The sequence below is a fragment of the Protopterus annectens genome, chromosome 3.part0 (genome assembly GCF_019279795.1).
Source record: "Protopterus annectens isolate FY-2018-M chromosome 3.part0, PAN1.0, whole genome shotgun sequence".
Taxonomy (NCBI): Eukaryota; Metazoa; Chordata; order Ceratodontiformes; family Protopteridae; genus Protopterus; species Protopterus annectens.
In genome coordinates this window covers 777909505-777925007 of record NC_056731.1, presented here as the reverse complement: position 1 = coordinate 777925007, position 15503 = coordinate 777909505, and the positions used below count along the sequence as shown (strand labels likewise).

Below are 15503 nucleotides of genomic sequence, written 5' to 3'. Positions count from 1 at the left end.
TGATGAATTCTTTGGTAATATACTTCACTTTCACTCCGGCAGTATTCACTTCACCGACCATAAGCATCCAACAAATTGTATTCCAAGGACCACAAAAATATATATACACATATAGTGTATAAAAACATAAGTTTATTGTTAAACAAACATACGGCTAGCGCTTTCACCCGTAGGCTTCATCAGGCCATATATAATTAAATAGTGATGCTCTTTTATACTTTAATAAATACTGACATCACTTCCTCTTATTAAATAATTAAAAAGTATATAAAACTCAAATTTGTTTATAATAACTAAAAATACATATCTATTGTATAAATACATTTGCTAATCTCTGTTCAGAATCAAACCATATACTGAAATTACTGAAATTACTTTACATTCTTTCAATTTCAAGTATATTATCAGTAAATAGCATATAATACAAGTTAGACAGCGCCCAACTATATTTAAGTGCGCTTGATATTCCTAACTAATTTCGAGAAGCCACATAGAGAAATATTATTACGAAACTAGTGTCTTTTGAACTTGGCACGTTTTAGCTGTTGTTTTCTGCCGTAAGACTTTCTTCTTTTAAAATAAAATATGTGTTTGAAGTTTAACTGCCCAGTATTGTAAAAGAAAAAAAGGACTGAAGGTATATGTTGTAAATAACAATTTTTGTTAAAGCAAACATTGTTGAGATCTACCATTACTTATATCGATTGTAAGAGAACAGGTCACTAATTTCATGAGGTATAATTTTTGTGTAACACTAAGAAATTGGACTGGAGGTGGCTATGATGTGACTTAGGAAGATGTTATGTTTAAAGTCAGAGTTTCAGAACATTCAAGTCTGCCATTTGATGCTTTCTTTTGGAATAACTGTGTTGAACAAGATTTTTAATAAGTCACCTCACAGTAAGATGCTGTCCGGTTCGACTCTCAGCTAGATCGTTTTCTGCGTGGAGACATGCGTGAATGGGCGTACCTTCGTTGAAGGTTGTGTGTCAGGGCTGGCAACTCGGCACGTACAAATCAACTGCCAATCATTAGCGGACCGGAGTTCCGCTGTGGCGACCCCTAACTGGGAAAAGCTGAAAGACATATACACACTGAGAAGTGCCAATATGAATTATCTCAGAAGTCCTCTGGTACTGACTTTCACTGAGTTAGTCTACCATACCAGTGTGGCCTGAGCAGGCAGCAGTCAGAACTCCATTTCCACTGATCGACAGCATGCATGGAAGGTTAAAATGCTACACAGAACATTAAACTGAGTCTGAACGTGTGTGTGTGTGTGTGGGGGGGGGGGGGTTAGAATTCTGGAATGTTCAGAACAACAGGTTTGATTTAGTCACTGCAGCAGTGAATATAAGCAGGGGACTGTTAAGCTACAGAGTAGAGGGTTAGGTTATAGCTTAAAATACAACTTTTTTCCTCCTATGCTCCCACCAAGCTCCTCCTGCACCCCTTCAGTCAACAGATTTCCCACATGTTTATTCCTTTGCAGGGCAAGAAACAAGTCAGGGCTGGCTACATTAGTCATTGGGACAATATCTTACTTATGCGCCCTTTCTTTCTCATGGAGTCTCCAACTATTGCTGCTACAAAACAGCAAATTTTGAACTCTAAAAAGGCTGTGGCTGACTGACACAAACTGAATAAGCAAGCCTCCGTTGGTGCAATTTATGATAGGTAAGCCTCCATTGGTGCTGTTTATGATAGGTACGCCTCCACTGGTGCAATTTATGATAAGTAAGCCTCCATTGGTGTGATTTATGATAGGTAAGCCTCCATTGGTGAGATTTATGATAGATAAGCTTCCATTGGTGTGATTTATGATAGGTAAGCCTCCATTGGTGTGATTTATGATAGGTAAGCCTTCATTGGTGTGATTTATGATAGGTAAGCCTCCATTGGTGTGATTTATGATAAGTATAACATCTACAAGCATCAAGCATTATATTTGGTCTGGTTTGTTTAGCAGACCAAAATGTTGACTTATCTTTGCCCCTAAGCGAGTAACACCTCTGCCAAGGGGGTGGGGGGGCATGCAGAGTGCCACTAATGGGATCTGTAGGAAGAGAATGAAGATACTTAACATAGAATTCCCTTTGCATATATTTAAAATCACCAGAGGAAATAACTTCTGTTCTGATGAAACAAAACATTATCATCACATCCATTTAAAAAAAAAAAAAAACATTTCAAGTTGGGAGTCACTGTTTCTGTAAAATTGTTTGATCCCTCCAGATAATATCATCAAAATGGGAGGCAAGCAGCAATGATGACTTTGTCATGTTTATTTTTACCACTGGAAAATTAGAAGATGTCACAATCCACGTGTTACTTTTCCACCAATATTCAGTATGATGCTTTTGACATTATTCTACCAGCAAAGTGAAGCAACTGGCAACCCACAGACACATTTTTTTTGTTAGTTCTCACATTGTCCCCTGATATTGTGCCTTCCAATGAGGCCAAATGCAGATGTTACAAGATTACTACACTCCTGGTTTGAAAGCCAGCATAATACCAGACTGGACTGGCTTGGTAATAGAGACAGCGAGTTTGGCCACTGCCTTGCACTGCCTTTACTGGCACTCAAGGAAAGCTAATTCTAATTTTTGATCCACTATCTCTTTAAAGCATGCAACAAAGACTTCTCTTTTCAAGTGCACTACCAGAGAGCAGCAGTGTATCTCCGTATAATCCTGGGTATTAAAGATACACTGCTGGGGTACATGGGGGAAAAAAGAATAAGATGGGTTGCAACATCCTTTATGAAATAAGTACATGGGGCAGTTGTACATATTTTACTAGTTCTTGACCTGGAGTGGAATCGGCCAGAAAATATGTAAATTAATTTCTCTTATTATGAGATGATCACTTTTTCAGTGCAATGTATCTGCACAATTTAGGCAGTTAAATTGTTCAGAATCCTCTTACATCTTCAATGCTCATACTTGTATTTCAGTCCCCCATAAACAGACAATTCTTCAGTAAATGCTGTCAGACACACATGCTTTCTGTTGAGCTATGCTGTGTAGTTCCCAGTGGCATATAAATACTAAATGCATACATAATACTCATTTTTAAAGGGCCCCTTGTCCTGACTTAACAACACTGCATACCAGCTGGAGAGTCCTCAGTTTCAAACTGCCAGCTATTCACCACAAATACCACTCCTCTCCTGCATTCCCCTGCCATGATGAGGTAAAGCCCATAGTCCAATGACCTCTCATTAAAGCAGAATGTTCTTGTGCCTTCAGATGCATTTCCTGCAAAGCTCGTACCTATGGTCTCTGACTTTACAAGTAACCCATTAAGTGCATCAGTCAAGCGATTCACATTCTCAGAAATGTGCTCTTAGTAACACTCACTCCCCACACATACTTTCCACCCAATTATCTGCTGATACTACTCCACATGTTTAGCACAAACCAAGTTCTATGCAGGTGGGGGATGCACGGCCCAAACCAAATATCCAGGAAAAAAAGACAGGCCAGCAGAAAAAGCAGGAATGATGCAGAGTCAAAAATACAATATATAAATAATAATGTTATTCGTCTGTAACACACTGAGGAAGGCATATTCTGCCGAAACCGGTCTGTGGTTATTTGGGTTTACAAATAAACCTTTATATATTGTATTTTTGACTCTGCATCATTCCTGCTTTTTCTGCTGGCCTGTCTTTTTTTCTGGATTACTCCACATGTTCTCAAACAAATCAACATATGCGCAGCGCAGCATTATAAATAAACATTGTAACTCTATATTGCAAATAAGCAAGTGTTGGCCCTTCAGAAAGAAACACCATCATACTAGGTGTCAAATGATGCATTTCCTGCTGTCCTTCCCAGCTGCTCCCAGGTTATTTACACATGACTTAACATGACTACTCTCCACTATACAGACTGTTACATACCTTGTGATTAATAAGGGTAGAATTTACTGGCAAATATATCTAATACCACAGTTCATGAGAGCAACACTGTATCATCATTACCATAACAACATTAAAACACACCCTAGGGTTGCCACCCCTCCGTTTCTTTTCCAGACTATCTGGAATTCAAACTGATTTTCAAAAAGGAAACAGACTATCGGAGTTTGTAAATCGGCTGACTTACTATGCTTAGGGTTGCCACCTTCCCCTCGTGTCACCAGTAACTTCGCCCACCCCTCTCCCGCCTACATTCCACCCATTTTGTGGTGTCACAATGACATCACTAGGGGGAATGCCCTCTTTTTTTCATTCCTGCTGCCTGCTTTTGGCTGATTTACTATACTTTTCTGTAAAAAAAAAGCATAGTAAATCAGCCGATTTACAAACTCCGATAGTCTGTTTTCTTTTTGAAACAGAATACTGGTGTTTGTACAGTGTTTTCCGGACTACCGCAGAACCAGTTTGATTTCCAGAGGGAGGGCAACCCTAACTATGCTTTTTTACAGAAAAGCACAGTAAATCAGCCGAAAGCAGGCAGCAGGAATGGAAAAAGTGGGCGTTCCCCACCGAGTGATGTCATTGTGACATCACAAGATGGGCCGAATGGGGGCTGGAGAGGGGTGGGATGGGCAGGGTTACTAGTGACTTGAGGGGTGTGGCTTTACTCCAGTTTTTGTCATGACGAAAGGTGGCAACCCTACACCCAGTAGAGTAGTGGGACTCTTCAGTCACTTTAAATGTTCAGATACATTTGTTCATGAATAAGAGGTTTTATAGCATATGCCGCTGTAGTGCAGCGGTAGCATTTTCGCCTCACAGCAAGAGGTTCTCCCATTCGATTCACGGCTGGAGCACCTTCTGTGTGGAGTCAGCATGTCCTCCCCGCGGTCGAGTGAATGAGCGTGTCTTCGTTGAAGGTTGGATGTCGGGCTGGCACCTCGGCACCATAAAAATCGACTGCCAATCATTAGCGGACCAAAGTTCCGCTGTGGCGACCTCTAACTGGGAAAAGTCGAAAGAAAAACAACAACAACATATCTTGAGAAGAAATCCCGTAATGTCTTCCTCCATGTCTTCCTTTTGACTTCTTTCATTTATACAGCAGTGCTTTTACAATCATTTCTATCTTCTGCCTTTTTAAATGGCAGGGAAAACTTAATAAATCATCAAGATAGTCTTACCTGTAGCCTGTCAAAGAAATGGTAATTTTCCATTAACAGGGCAGCAGTCGTCACCAAGCCTGAATGTTGCTGTGAAATGTGCATGGAGAAGTACCTCAAATGTTATCGTGACATGTTCACATTTTCAATAAATGTTCCTATCTTTCAAAGGCCTTTATCCCCATTTTCACTTAGCATTTTCATCACATGTTCCTATTTTTCAAAGTCCGTTGCCCCCATTTTCCATGTGTGCAGGTTGACAGATATGCCTAACAGCATTAAAAATGTTAACACAGTGACCCTTGAAAATCAGCAGATGGTCGGCAAGAGGATCACTTCCTTACTTTTTCTGAATATAATGTCTGCCATTTACACCATATTTATGAAGTAATGTAATCTTTCTAAAACTTTGTGTATAAGCGGCACTGACTTGGGAGGAAATCAGTGACACTCTGACAACAAACCCAAAATGAAAAGCAGACTACAACAACAAAATAAGCAGCACTGACAAAGAAACAGCAGTGACTTTGCATGAAGTGCACATTTGCATGAAGCTGAAACGCAAACAAACACCAATCACAACCAATGTGTCACATAGTTCACAACACCAGTGTGCCACCCAGCAACAGCCCCTAAGGCAAGACAATGTACCTAACACTTTAGTCATAGGTGACTCTATAGTCCGGCACACTGATGTCCCTCTCACCAGGTTGAATAAGGAGAAAATTACAGTCAGCTGCCTGTCGATGCCAGGATCCGCCACATAACACATGCACTCAAGTCACTCCACAACAAGTACAAATATGACTCTGTCATTGTCCATGTTGGAGTGAATAACTTGAGACGTACCTCCCTGGACTACATGAAAAGAGACATGGAAGAGCTCTCGAATCATGTGGCCCAGGGAGGTATGACCCTAGCCCTGAGTAGCATCCTGCCTTCTCCCAGAATGATACCACAATATAAGGATAAAATGATTGACTTCAACAATTGGCTAAGCTTATGGTGTCATTCAAAGGGGATCCAGTATCTGTCTGCCTGGGATGACATGATTGACAGACCACGATGCTTTGCCAGAGATGGTCTGCACCTGTCGCCCCTGGGATTCAGGTTACTGGCTAAGGCTCTTGCCACCCCTATAGTGCCTTTTTTAGGCAAACTTCAAAGGACAAAACCACCACCGTAACAGGTACAAGCATGCAAAATCTGAAGGTAATGCTACTCAATGCTAGAAGTCTAAACCTCAAAATGCACTCTCTCGAGGCACTCCTAAAAATGGAGAACATCGATATCTGTGCAGTAACTGAGACCTGGTTCAAGGCTCCAGAGAGCACCCCTGCAATACCAGGCTACAACTCTTACCACACTTTTCGGCCACCAAACCAGGACCAAAACACTAAAGGTGGAGGAGTGTCAATATTCACCAAGGATATTCACACCACCAGGCTAGTTGGCCAACACAATGTGTCTGAAATTCTCCAAGTGCAACTAACACTAGGTAAAACTGCAATCCAAATTATAGCTTGCTACAGATCCCCCACCATACCCCAAGATTCTCACTACACCTTTCTAAACATTCTGGAAAATATTAAGATAGAACCAAACACCCTAATACTGGGTGATTTTAACTACCCTGCCATTAACTGGGAAAACTACTCATGTCCCAACACCTTTGCACAACGGTTCTTGGAATTCATAAATCCCAACGCCCTGGATCAACTAATCCATAGTCCCACCAGGGGCTCCAATATCCTAGACCTGGTCATTACCAACATGGGAAATCAATGCTCCATACCTATGGTCACCCCCTCGTTAGTCAGGTCTGACCATAAGCTAATCACCCTTAACATCCACATCCCACCCCCACCCCCCAGTAAAGAAACCACCATAAAAAACTTCTCCAAAGCCAACTTCATGCTACTCAAGTCAGAAGTGACAAACTTCACGACACCCATGCAGATGGGAACTGAAAGTTCAACTGCTGAATCCTTCACTAAGGCACTGTATGAGCACATCCACTCATTCATGAATCGTGCCATCCCAAATAGAACCAAAATGCTCTCATCTAAAAAAAGGAAGCCAATCTGGTGGTCCCCTGCCATAAACAAACTTTACAACAAAAGGAAGAAACTTTTGCAGAAAAGAGGAAAATCCCAGGATGCAAAAAACTCCCTTACTAGCCTCAGTAAGAAACTGAGATGCCTCATAAAATCCTCCAAAGCTAGTTACGAAAATAAAATTGCCAAAGATTCCAAAGACAACCACAAAGCATTCTATAACTATGTCAAGAATCTAAATGGCAGTGCTCAGATCTGCTCTGAGCTAAAACAGAATGGCATTAAATATACTGATCCGAAGGATATTGCCAATATCCTGGCAGATCGATTCAGTGATAACTTCACCCCCCCTCTCACCCCCTAAATGGCCCATCTCAATACCGGAAGATTGCCAAATTCCAGTAATAACGGCCACACAGGTACAAAACGCACTCTCTAAAGCCAAGAATACAGCATCCATGGGACCAGATGACATCCCGGGCTGTGTACTACATGAACTACAATATGAACTGGCACCTCACCTAAGTGTCATGTTTAATCATAGCCTCACCTCAGGTTTCGTGCCCACTGAGTGACGCAGAGCTACAGTTATCCCAATCCACAAGGGGGGATCCTCCTTGGATCCAGGAAACTACCGTCCCATCAGTCTGACAAGCCTTATCTGCAAGGCCATGGAGCGTATTATCATGGAACTTATAAACAAAGACATTGGCAACCTACAAACACTGGACCCCACCCAGTTTGGGTTTGTGAATGGCCGATCTTGTCTCCTGAACCTGATTGATTTCTTTGAATCAGTCTCCAGAGCCACGGACAAGGGTAAGGTGGTCCACACAGCCTATCTAGACATTGCCAAGGCCTTTGACACCATCCCCCACTCTGGAATCATAGATAAACTTACTAAGTTAGGCATTAATCCCCGTGTCACCCAATGGGTTGCTAAATGGCTTACTGATAGAACCCACACTGTAAAAGTAGCCAAATCCAGCTCCAGACAAGTGACAAGTGGAGTACCTCAGGGTTCAGTCCTGGGGCCGCTCTTGTTTGGCATCTACTTCTCTGAAGTACAGGTCAACACTAAGGGACCCTGGCTAACAAAGTTTGCAGATGACTGCAAACTGGGAGCCATTATTGAATCCCCAAATGATGTGGATACTCTACAAAAGGGCCTTACAGAAACAGATGCTTGGTGCCAGAGCCATGGGCTCAAGCTCAATGCCAAGAAATGTATTGTTATCCCCTTTGTGAAAAAATATGTATCCATGAATTACCATATAGGTGGCAGTACACTAAACACAGAAAGTGTGATAAGAGACTTAGGGACACAGGTGGACAGTGGTCTCACTTTCGATAACCATATCGCCACAACAGTCAGGAAATCCTTCTATGTGGCACACCTCATCACGAAGGGCTTTTCATTCAGAAAAAAGGAGGTCATTGTCCCACTGTACTCATCCCTCATTAGACCCATTATAGAATACAACGCCCCATTTGGTATGTACCTCTCAAGACATCTGCAACAACTGGAAAGGCCTCAGAAATACCTCACTAAAAGAATCACAGGCCTAAAGCAGATGCCCTACGCTGACCACCTTAAAAAACTCCAGCTATACTCTGTCACATATCGTCTACTCAGAGGCGATCTCTGCTTAACATACAAGGCCATGTCAAACCCAGAGCTGCTGGACATGCTACACTTAAGGAAATCCCAATCCCTCAGAGCTACACGCTCCAGGGATCTAAACCTTGTCATCACAATAAACAAAACATGCTGGAGGGATAGGTTCCTGACCCAGAGATTCCCCAGACTGTGGAACAGATTGCCCATACATGTAAAGCAGAGTGCCTCTTTGGACCTCTTCAAGAGGAACCTTGACGATTGGATGGGAGAAAGGAAATTCACCCCAGGGATCATGTCAGTCGCCCTGCTAGACAGGGGTCCAGGAAAGTAAATAATGTGGGAAGAAATAGCCAGGGAATTGTTATGGCTAGGCTTGTATAGGCCCTAGGGCTGATAGCCTAGTACCAACCTATGAACCTATGAACCATTTTGCCTACTGCCCCTTAATGGTTTGTCCCCATTTTCAGTTCACATTTTCAGCACATGTTCTGATTTCTCAAAGACCTTTGCCCCCATTGTAACTGTATGCATGAGGACAGAAGTGCCTCACAGCATTAAAAATGTTAACACAGTGACCCTTACAAATCATCAGATTGTCGAAGAACAAAGCCAAAAGAAAACCCAGAACAGGACTGTAACATAACCAGTACTGACATGTCAGGAAACAAATAGCACTCCGACAACGAAGATAAAATTAAAATCAGACCAAAAAAAGCTGCTGCCCCATTAACAGAAAAGTACTGAAAAATCTCTTACATGAACACACATAACTATTAACATTTCTAGTTCCAGTATGCTGTTGAAAGATGACTCTTAGCCAATTCACCCTGAGAAGGGCTCAGCTTAAAAAAAAAATTGTCTCATAATAGCACTATCTTAAGTGACTCTATAAGGTGACAAATGGCTTGCAATAACTTCTGCACCAGCCATGACATGAATATCAGAAATGACCCCTAATACAGCAGCCTTCAGAATGCCCGTAAGACACTTGGAAGGCATTTTTCTAAATTACTTGACCTCATGACTGAGGCCTTCTTCCATCTGCAATATCTACCCGCAAGTCCCAGGACTGTGCTTCCTAATCACCTTGAAAGTCACTCAAGAATCACCAGATGTTTTAATTCCTCTTGGAAAAGGCAGAAGAGGGCTTGATGCAGATAACAAAACTTCAGTTGTTTTCATGACATTTCTTTATTGACAGCATAAACCGTGCTCCTCTTCAACTTCAACATGTCTGCAGACTATAGTCATTCTCAAAAAGCAGCCTTTTGTCTCTAATTTGGTATAGATTATTATGGCACTACAAGCAATAGCAATTGATCTTAGCACTACAAGCAATATCAGCAATTGATCTTTCACCTTAATTGATTCGTATCTCAACAAGGTATGCTTGTCATCTATGCACAACAGCCTTTCTAGGCATAAACATTCTATAAACCCTTTCATTTTTATTTGAATTGCATGCAACTGGTTTCACTCAGTGTAATCTGTATGTATGTCACACAATCACCTCTTTCCACTTTCTCAGGAACTCCAATAATGTGTTTTTCTTTGCTGAACTCTGTCTTCCTGCTGTGCCGTTTTCAACATCTTAACATCATCTGCAGTTGTTTAATGACTGCAAAATGCAGGTTCACATAATCCATCATTTTCTGCATCCTGTTTATTCAGCAATGTTATAAAGCTGCACAGTGTCTCTTTATTTTTAAATTCAACCAAAAATTCCTTTTATGGTTAAAAGGAAAATAATTCCTTCCAGGGCATAGCTTCATCTGTATTTCAAAGATTTACTTTTATATTCATCATAACTTCAGCTGCTGCCATGGCTTTTTCAGTCACTGCCACATGGTTAGCTACCATATCCAATCTTCTTGGAGAAATAGGTTGTTTTTTGAATTTCTTATTAGTTTGCTCCTGGTTTCACCTGGACCAATTGTCTTACTTTCAAGTTTACCAAAGTTAAAATTCCTTTGAGAACAGCTAAAAAAAACCTTTCTATTATATATTAATGGGAGCAGTGGAGAAAGTGTCCACTCACACATGCACCATCACTGGAATCTCTGAGATTTCTATTTTAGAGCAGATTCAGGACAACTTGCAATTTATTTTTAGTACTAACATTGATAAAGCAGACTGCATACACTTGAGATGTGTAGTGATGCTGTTGGTACCACTTCATGGTTTGCTTCATCAGGAGCTGTATTGAGAAGACTTGCAATGTTTAGAACTGAATCACAAAATGAAGATGTTAGAGAGTGATTGCTGAATGCTGCTGTGACACACACATTCTTTGTTTGCTCAACCAGCAAATGACAATGATATAGGATTCTTAAGTACAAAGATCCAGTAAGGACTAACTGGTGATTTAAATGTTACTGGAGAGTACTACACTCAGCATTTGAGATGGCTTAACATCATTGGTCATTTTACTAAAAGTTTACAAAGAAATAAATGCCAAAAGAAGAAAGGTAGGTGCCATTGAAATTAGTGATCTGTCAACATAAAACAGAAACAACAAGAAAAAAGGCAAGCTGCAGCACTGGTAGAGCATTTCAAATATAAAATATCTCATTTTTCTTTCTAATAATTCAGTCGGTCTCCATGACATCCATTTTAATTCCCACCCACTTGATCTAGTGAAGTGAAAGGGAAAAATATGTCCATAACAGCCCTACTTATATAACAGTAACCTGCTCATGGTGCCCCCTTTCTGACTTCACTTAGACTGCATTGATCCATGTTATCATTTCAACTCATTCACCCCACCTTACACCCTTACATGTACCTTGATGATATTAATATCATCAGTATTAGTGTCTGAGTATGACGTTAGATTTTAGCCTCCACCACAAGTAAGTATTCACCCAGGAGTACAAAAGGAACATTTGGCCAACCCATATGGTGTTCATGGACCCATTATGAAGACATCTGTGGATGTTCAACCTTACACTCACACACAAAGAAGGGTTTATTTTTTTTTCTAGGTAGTGATGTCTCAGCACTGATAAAATGTTCACATTTACATACACTGCATGTGCCTACCAGTGCCTGTGCCACAGCAGCCCTCAGGAAGAGTGATGTAATCCAAATAAAGCCAATGGTTAGGTCATTTGGTACTGTGGACAGTCCAAAGTCTACCCTGTCTACCCTGCAACCTAAATGATTGAGAATCAAAAATACAAAAAAAAAAACAAAAAGGTCTTGCAAAGGTCCTAACTGTTGCAGGGAGATTTTACAAGTTCTGTCCTATAGTTAATCTACTACAGACGTTCATTTTAGCAGCTGCAATGTCAGCTACAGCTGCTGAAATGATTACCTGTACTTTGCTCACATCCATTCATCAGATTTTTTGCACTGTTTATCCCACCTCATGACAAGCCCTTTGCCTCACCCGAGTTATGGTACAGAACCAAAACAGGATTAAAACTCTAAGGACAATGAAGATTCAGTCATCTAGTGCCTTCATAGGTATATCACACAGCTATACTCTTATCCCATTTACTTCAGACAAGGAAGCAAAACCAGTGGCTAAACCAATCTTTTACTAGGAGCTTTCCAAATGGTTTGTTTCTTACCACTACGTGTCCCATCTGCCCATTTCTAATATGGTAGTAAGACATCTGACTGGAGTCTTTTTCTGAAACGAGTCTGTGTTGAGTGTGTCACAGCCACATCACTTTCATTGTGGATGCATTTGTTTTGCATTTCCTTGAATCAGCCTGTCCCCTGCTACCTGTAAAAGCTATTTCAAGATTCTTGAAGTAAGGCAGGCAGCACTTTCAAAGTATCTGCTGATTTTTCAGAGAGCTTCTTGAAGCAGACCCCTCTCTTAAACCACTGTGCTCCCCATCTTTAAAATGAATAGTTATGGGTCATTATACCTTTTTGCTTATCTAGAAAGTAGAAAGTATTGAATTTAGCAAGGAGTCTTACAATGGAACAGATATTACCAGAACATTTTTGTTTCATTTTTAGATGTTTGCTGGTTTCATTTAGGGACACACTGGACTTTGCAGCAGTGAACACATAATTTAAACCAGAAGTAGGGAGTAGTTGCACAGACCAGGGTACATGGTACCATAAATGTGGCTGCTTGGACTTCAAGCTTGGTACAGCAAAAAGGATGATGTGGCACCACTGGTAAGGCCTACTTCAAGAATTTGTTTCAGAAGGCTAGAGCCATGGTGTGTTCTCATTTATCATTGTTTTCTCATTCAGCCACAAGGGTATTACCAATATGTAACAAACCTCTTGTCATGTTTGACAGTAATATAGCTGACTTTTTACATTTGAAACATAAAAAGTGTGGTTATTGATATTTGTAATTGCTGTTAATAACAAATATTTTATATGGTGGTTATTGCTATTTGTAACGGTTGTTAATAATAAGTATTTCATATGAGCCCTTTGTCTCTAATTGTCTATATTGTGTCATGATCCTGTGAACTGTGTAATTTAATTTCATATTGCTTCTTTGTGTCTATATTATCCCATGATCCTTTGAACTAAATAATGTAATCCAAAGTACTATAGTTAACCTCCAGCTTTTTTTTATTTCACATAGTTAGGAAAGAAACTGCTGACATCTGGGTCTACAACACAATAGCAAATACTGTTTTTTTTCCATAGGAGGTCCATGACCTTATTAGTAGACATCAAAATATGATGAAACTGGTTCTGGAAGATGCCCGTTTGGTACGGCTAAGACTAGAAGGGGGAACAATTCTTGCTCGACTCAGGAAGGAAGAGTTCTGTGATAAAGAAGACTACAGGTAATGAATGTAATGCAACAGTAGATTTGATAGAGCAAATGGCATAACTATGCAGTGGTTTTTCATTCTTCTGAATGAAAATGGCTACTTGGAGAATATTTGAAAGGTGTTCTATAGACTGTTCAAATGCATATCATTTTTTGTTGAACTCACCCTTCAAGAATAAAAGAACAGTAGTGGTCCAGGTAGAGTGCTTTAGTGCTTTTGTTTACAGAAAGCTGTTCACCAAGCAATACAATAGTTTTATGAAACATTACAAATATGAATAATATATATCACTTTGTTATGACCACCTTCTTCAGTAATATACTCACAAGAGGTTCTTCAACAAGCAGGTCTGCCTTTTTCTCACCTTCTAGTGTTGAATATGCCTACTGCAGGGTTGAACGTAATCTCACATGACCACTCTGTCCAAGGAATATACTTGGTGTTAGAGAGCCATGTACATGAAACAAGTCCCTGTACTGTTGGAGACCTTCTTCATCATCAATCATTGGGTGGCGCAGTGGTGCAGTGGTTAACACTGTCACCTCACAGCAAGAGGTTCTCTGGTTCGATTCTCGGCTGGAGTGCCTTCTGTGTGGAGTTTGCATGTTCTCCCTGTGTTCGCGTGGGTTTCCTCCGGGTACTCCGGTTTCCTCCCACATTCCAAAGACATGCATCTGGAGCATTTCTCCCCGGGCCTCCGCTGAAAACAGGCTCTGTGGAACCTAGTCGGACTTTCCCGGTCAACAAATGATAAATAAAATAAATAAAATAAAATAAAAAATCATTTTACTCTGGCAGAAGTATATGTAAGACTGGACATTCATTCTTATGGTTCATCAGCAAATAAGGATATAAAAGACCATAGCAGCTTTAAATAAAGGCAGTTTGAGGGTGGGTATGAGCTTATTCTCCTTAGATGTTTCTCTGTATTGATGTTCCAGAGTAAAAAAACAGACAGCCATCTGGCAAATGCTCTCACCTTTTTTCCTTTTCTACTGCATATGACAGTGTTGAATAGTCAGGCATCCAGAAGCTGTGATCAGGCTGTGACATCCTTAGACTAACCTTTGTACCTTATGTAGTAATAAATTACCTTTCAGATTCTGCTCTGTGACTCTTAAAGAAAGGAAAGTGACAGGTGACACCATTCATTTATTGAAGCATCCCTTTTGTCTCTAAGTTGCCAGAAGAAAGGGTCTGAGATAATCTTATAACCATCAAAAGGTTGTACACCTGTGATCACCTACTGTTAAATAAAGTTTTTTTTCCATTCAGGTGAGGAAGATTAAGCCTTTCATTTTTTATCATATTTGTGACCAAAGTGTAAGATATTCTAAAGTCAGCATCCATGTGGCTTTGGCATAGAGGCTACCATTCCTTATCTGATATCAGTGACCTAGATTTGGTGACAGACATAGGTTCCTGGAGGACCAGCTGGGGTAAGAAAGGCTAAAGCGCCAGTGGTAGTTTTCCTTCCTGTGTAGGTGTGGGGGATAATCATGCAGGCGCTGGTAATACAGTGATATCTATCTTGTAGGAGCTGTTATGTACAGTAAAAAATAAACAAGAAGAGTGATCTTGAAAAAATGGCAAATGATGTCTGAGCCTACTCGCTTTGCTCAAAGCAGGACATATCGCCATCTTCTTGATGCATCCAAAGTTCATCTCTGCTTCTGTCTAGGTCAACACTGATCCAATCAAAGCCTTCTGATAGTCATCAAAGCTATCTCTCAGTGAGTAGGAAGTCCCTGTTATCGAGGTTGGTGACATACACCAGCGTCTTTCTGACTGGTACAGGGAAGAGAAGGTTTGTCTGGAGTTGAGGAGAGTGCAGTTTCAGCACTGAAGAGAGCAGGGATGGCTTCAGACAGGGCATAGGTCAGGAAAATAAAGTATATAATAACTATTAGCATATTCTCCCTTTTATCTTTTACTGCATAACCCAAGTGTGGGCTTCCGTAAACTGACCAAAGT

The 15503-nt window shown here is 40.6% G+C and overlaps 1 protein-coding gene across 4 annotated transcripts in view; it reads left to right on the top strand.

Annotated features, from left to right (window-relative positions):
- Positions 1-15503, top strand: part of PLEKHG4B (pleckstrin homology and RhoGEF domain containing G4B) — a 960241-nt gene that overhangs the window by 714069 nt on the left and 230669 nt on the right. For all 4 annotated transcript variants that reach the window (XM_044065125.1, XM_044065124.1, XM_044065120.1 and 1 more), the window contains exon 10: positions 13399-13541. In XM_044065125.1, coding sequence (XP_043921060.1) covers positions 13399-13541 — 143 coding nt within the window. The remainder of the gene's footprint in view (positions 1-13398; positions 13542-15503) is intronic.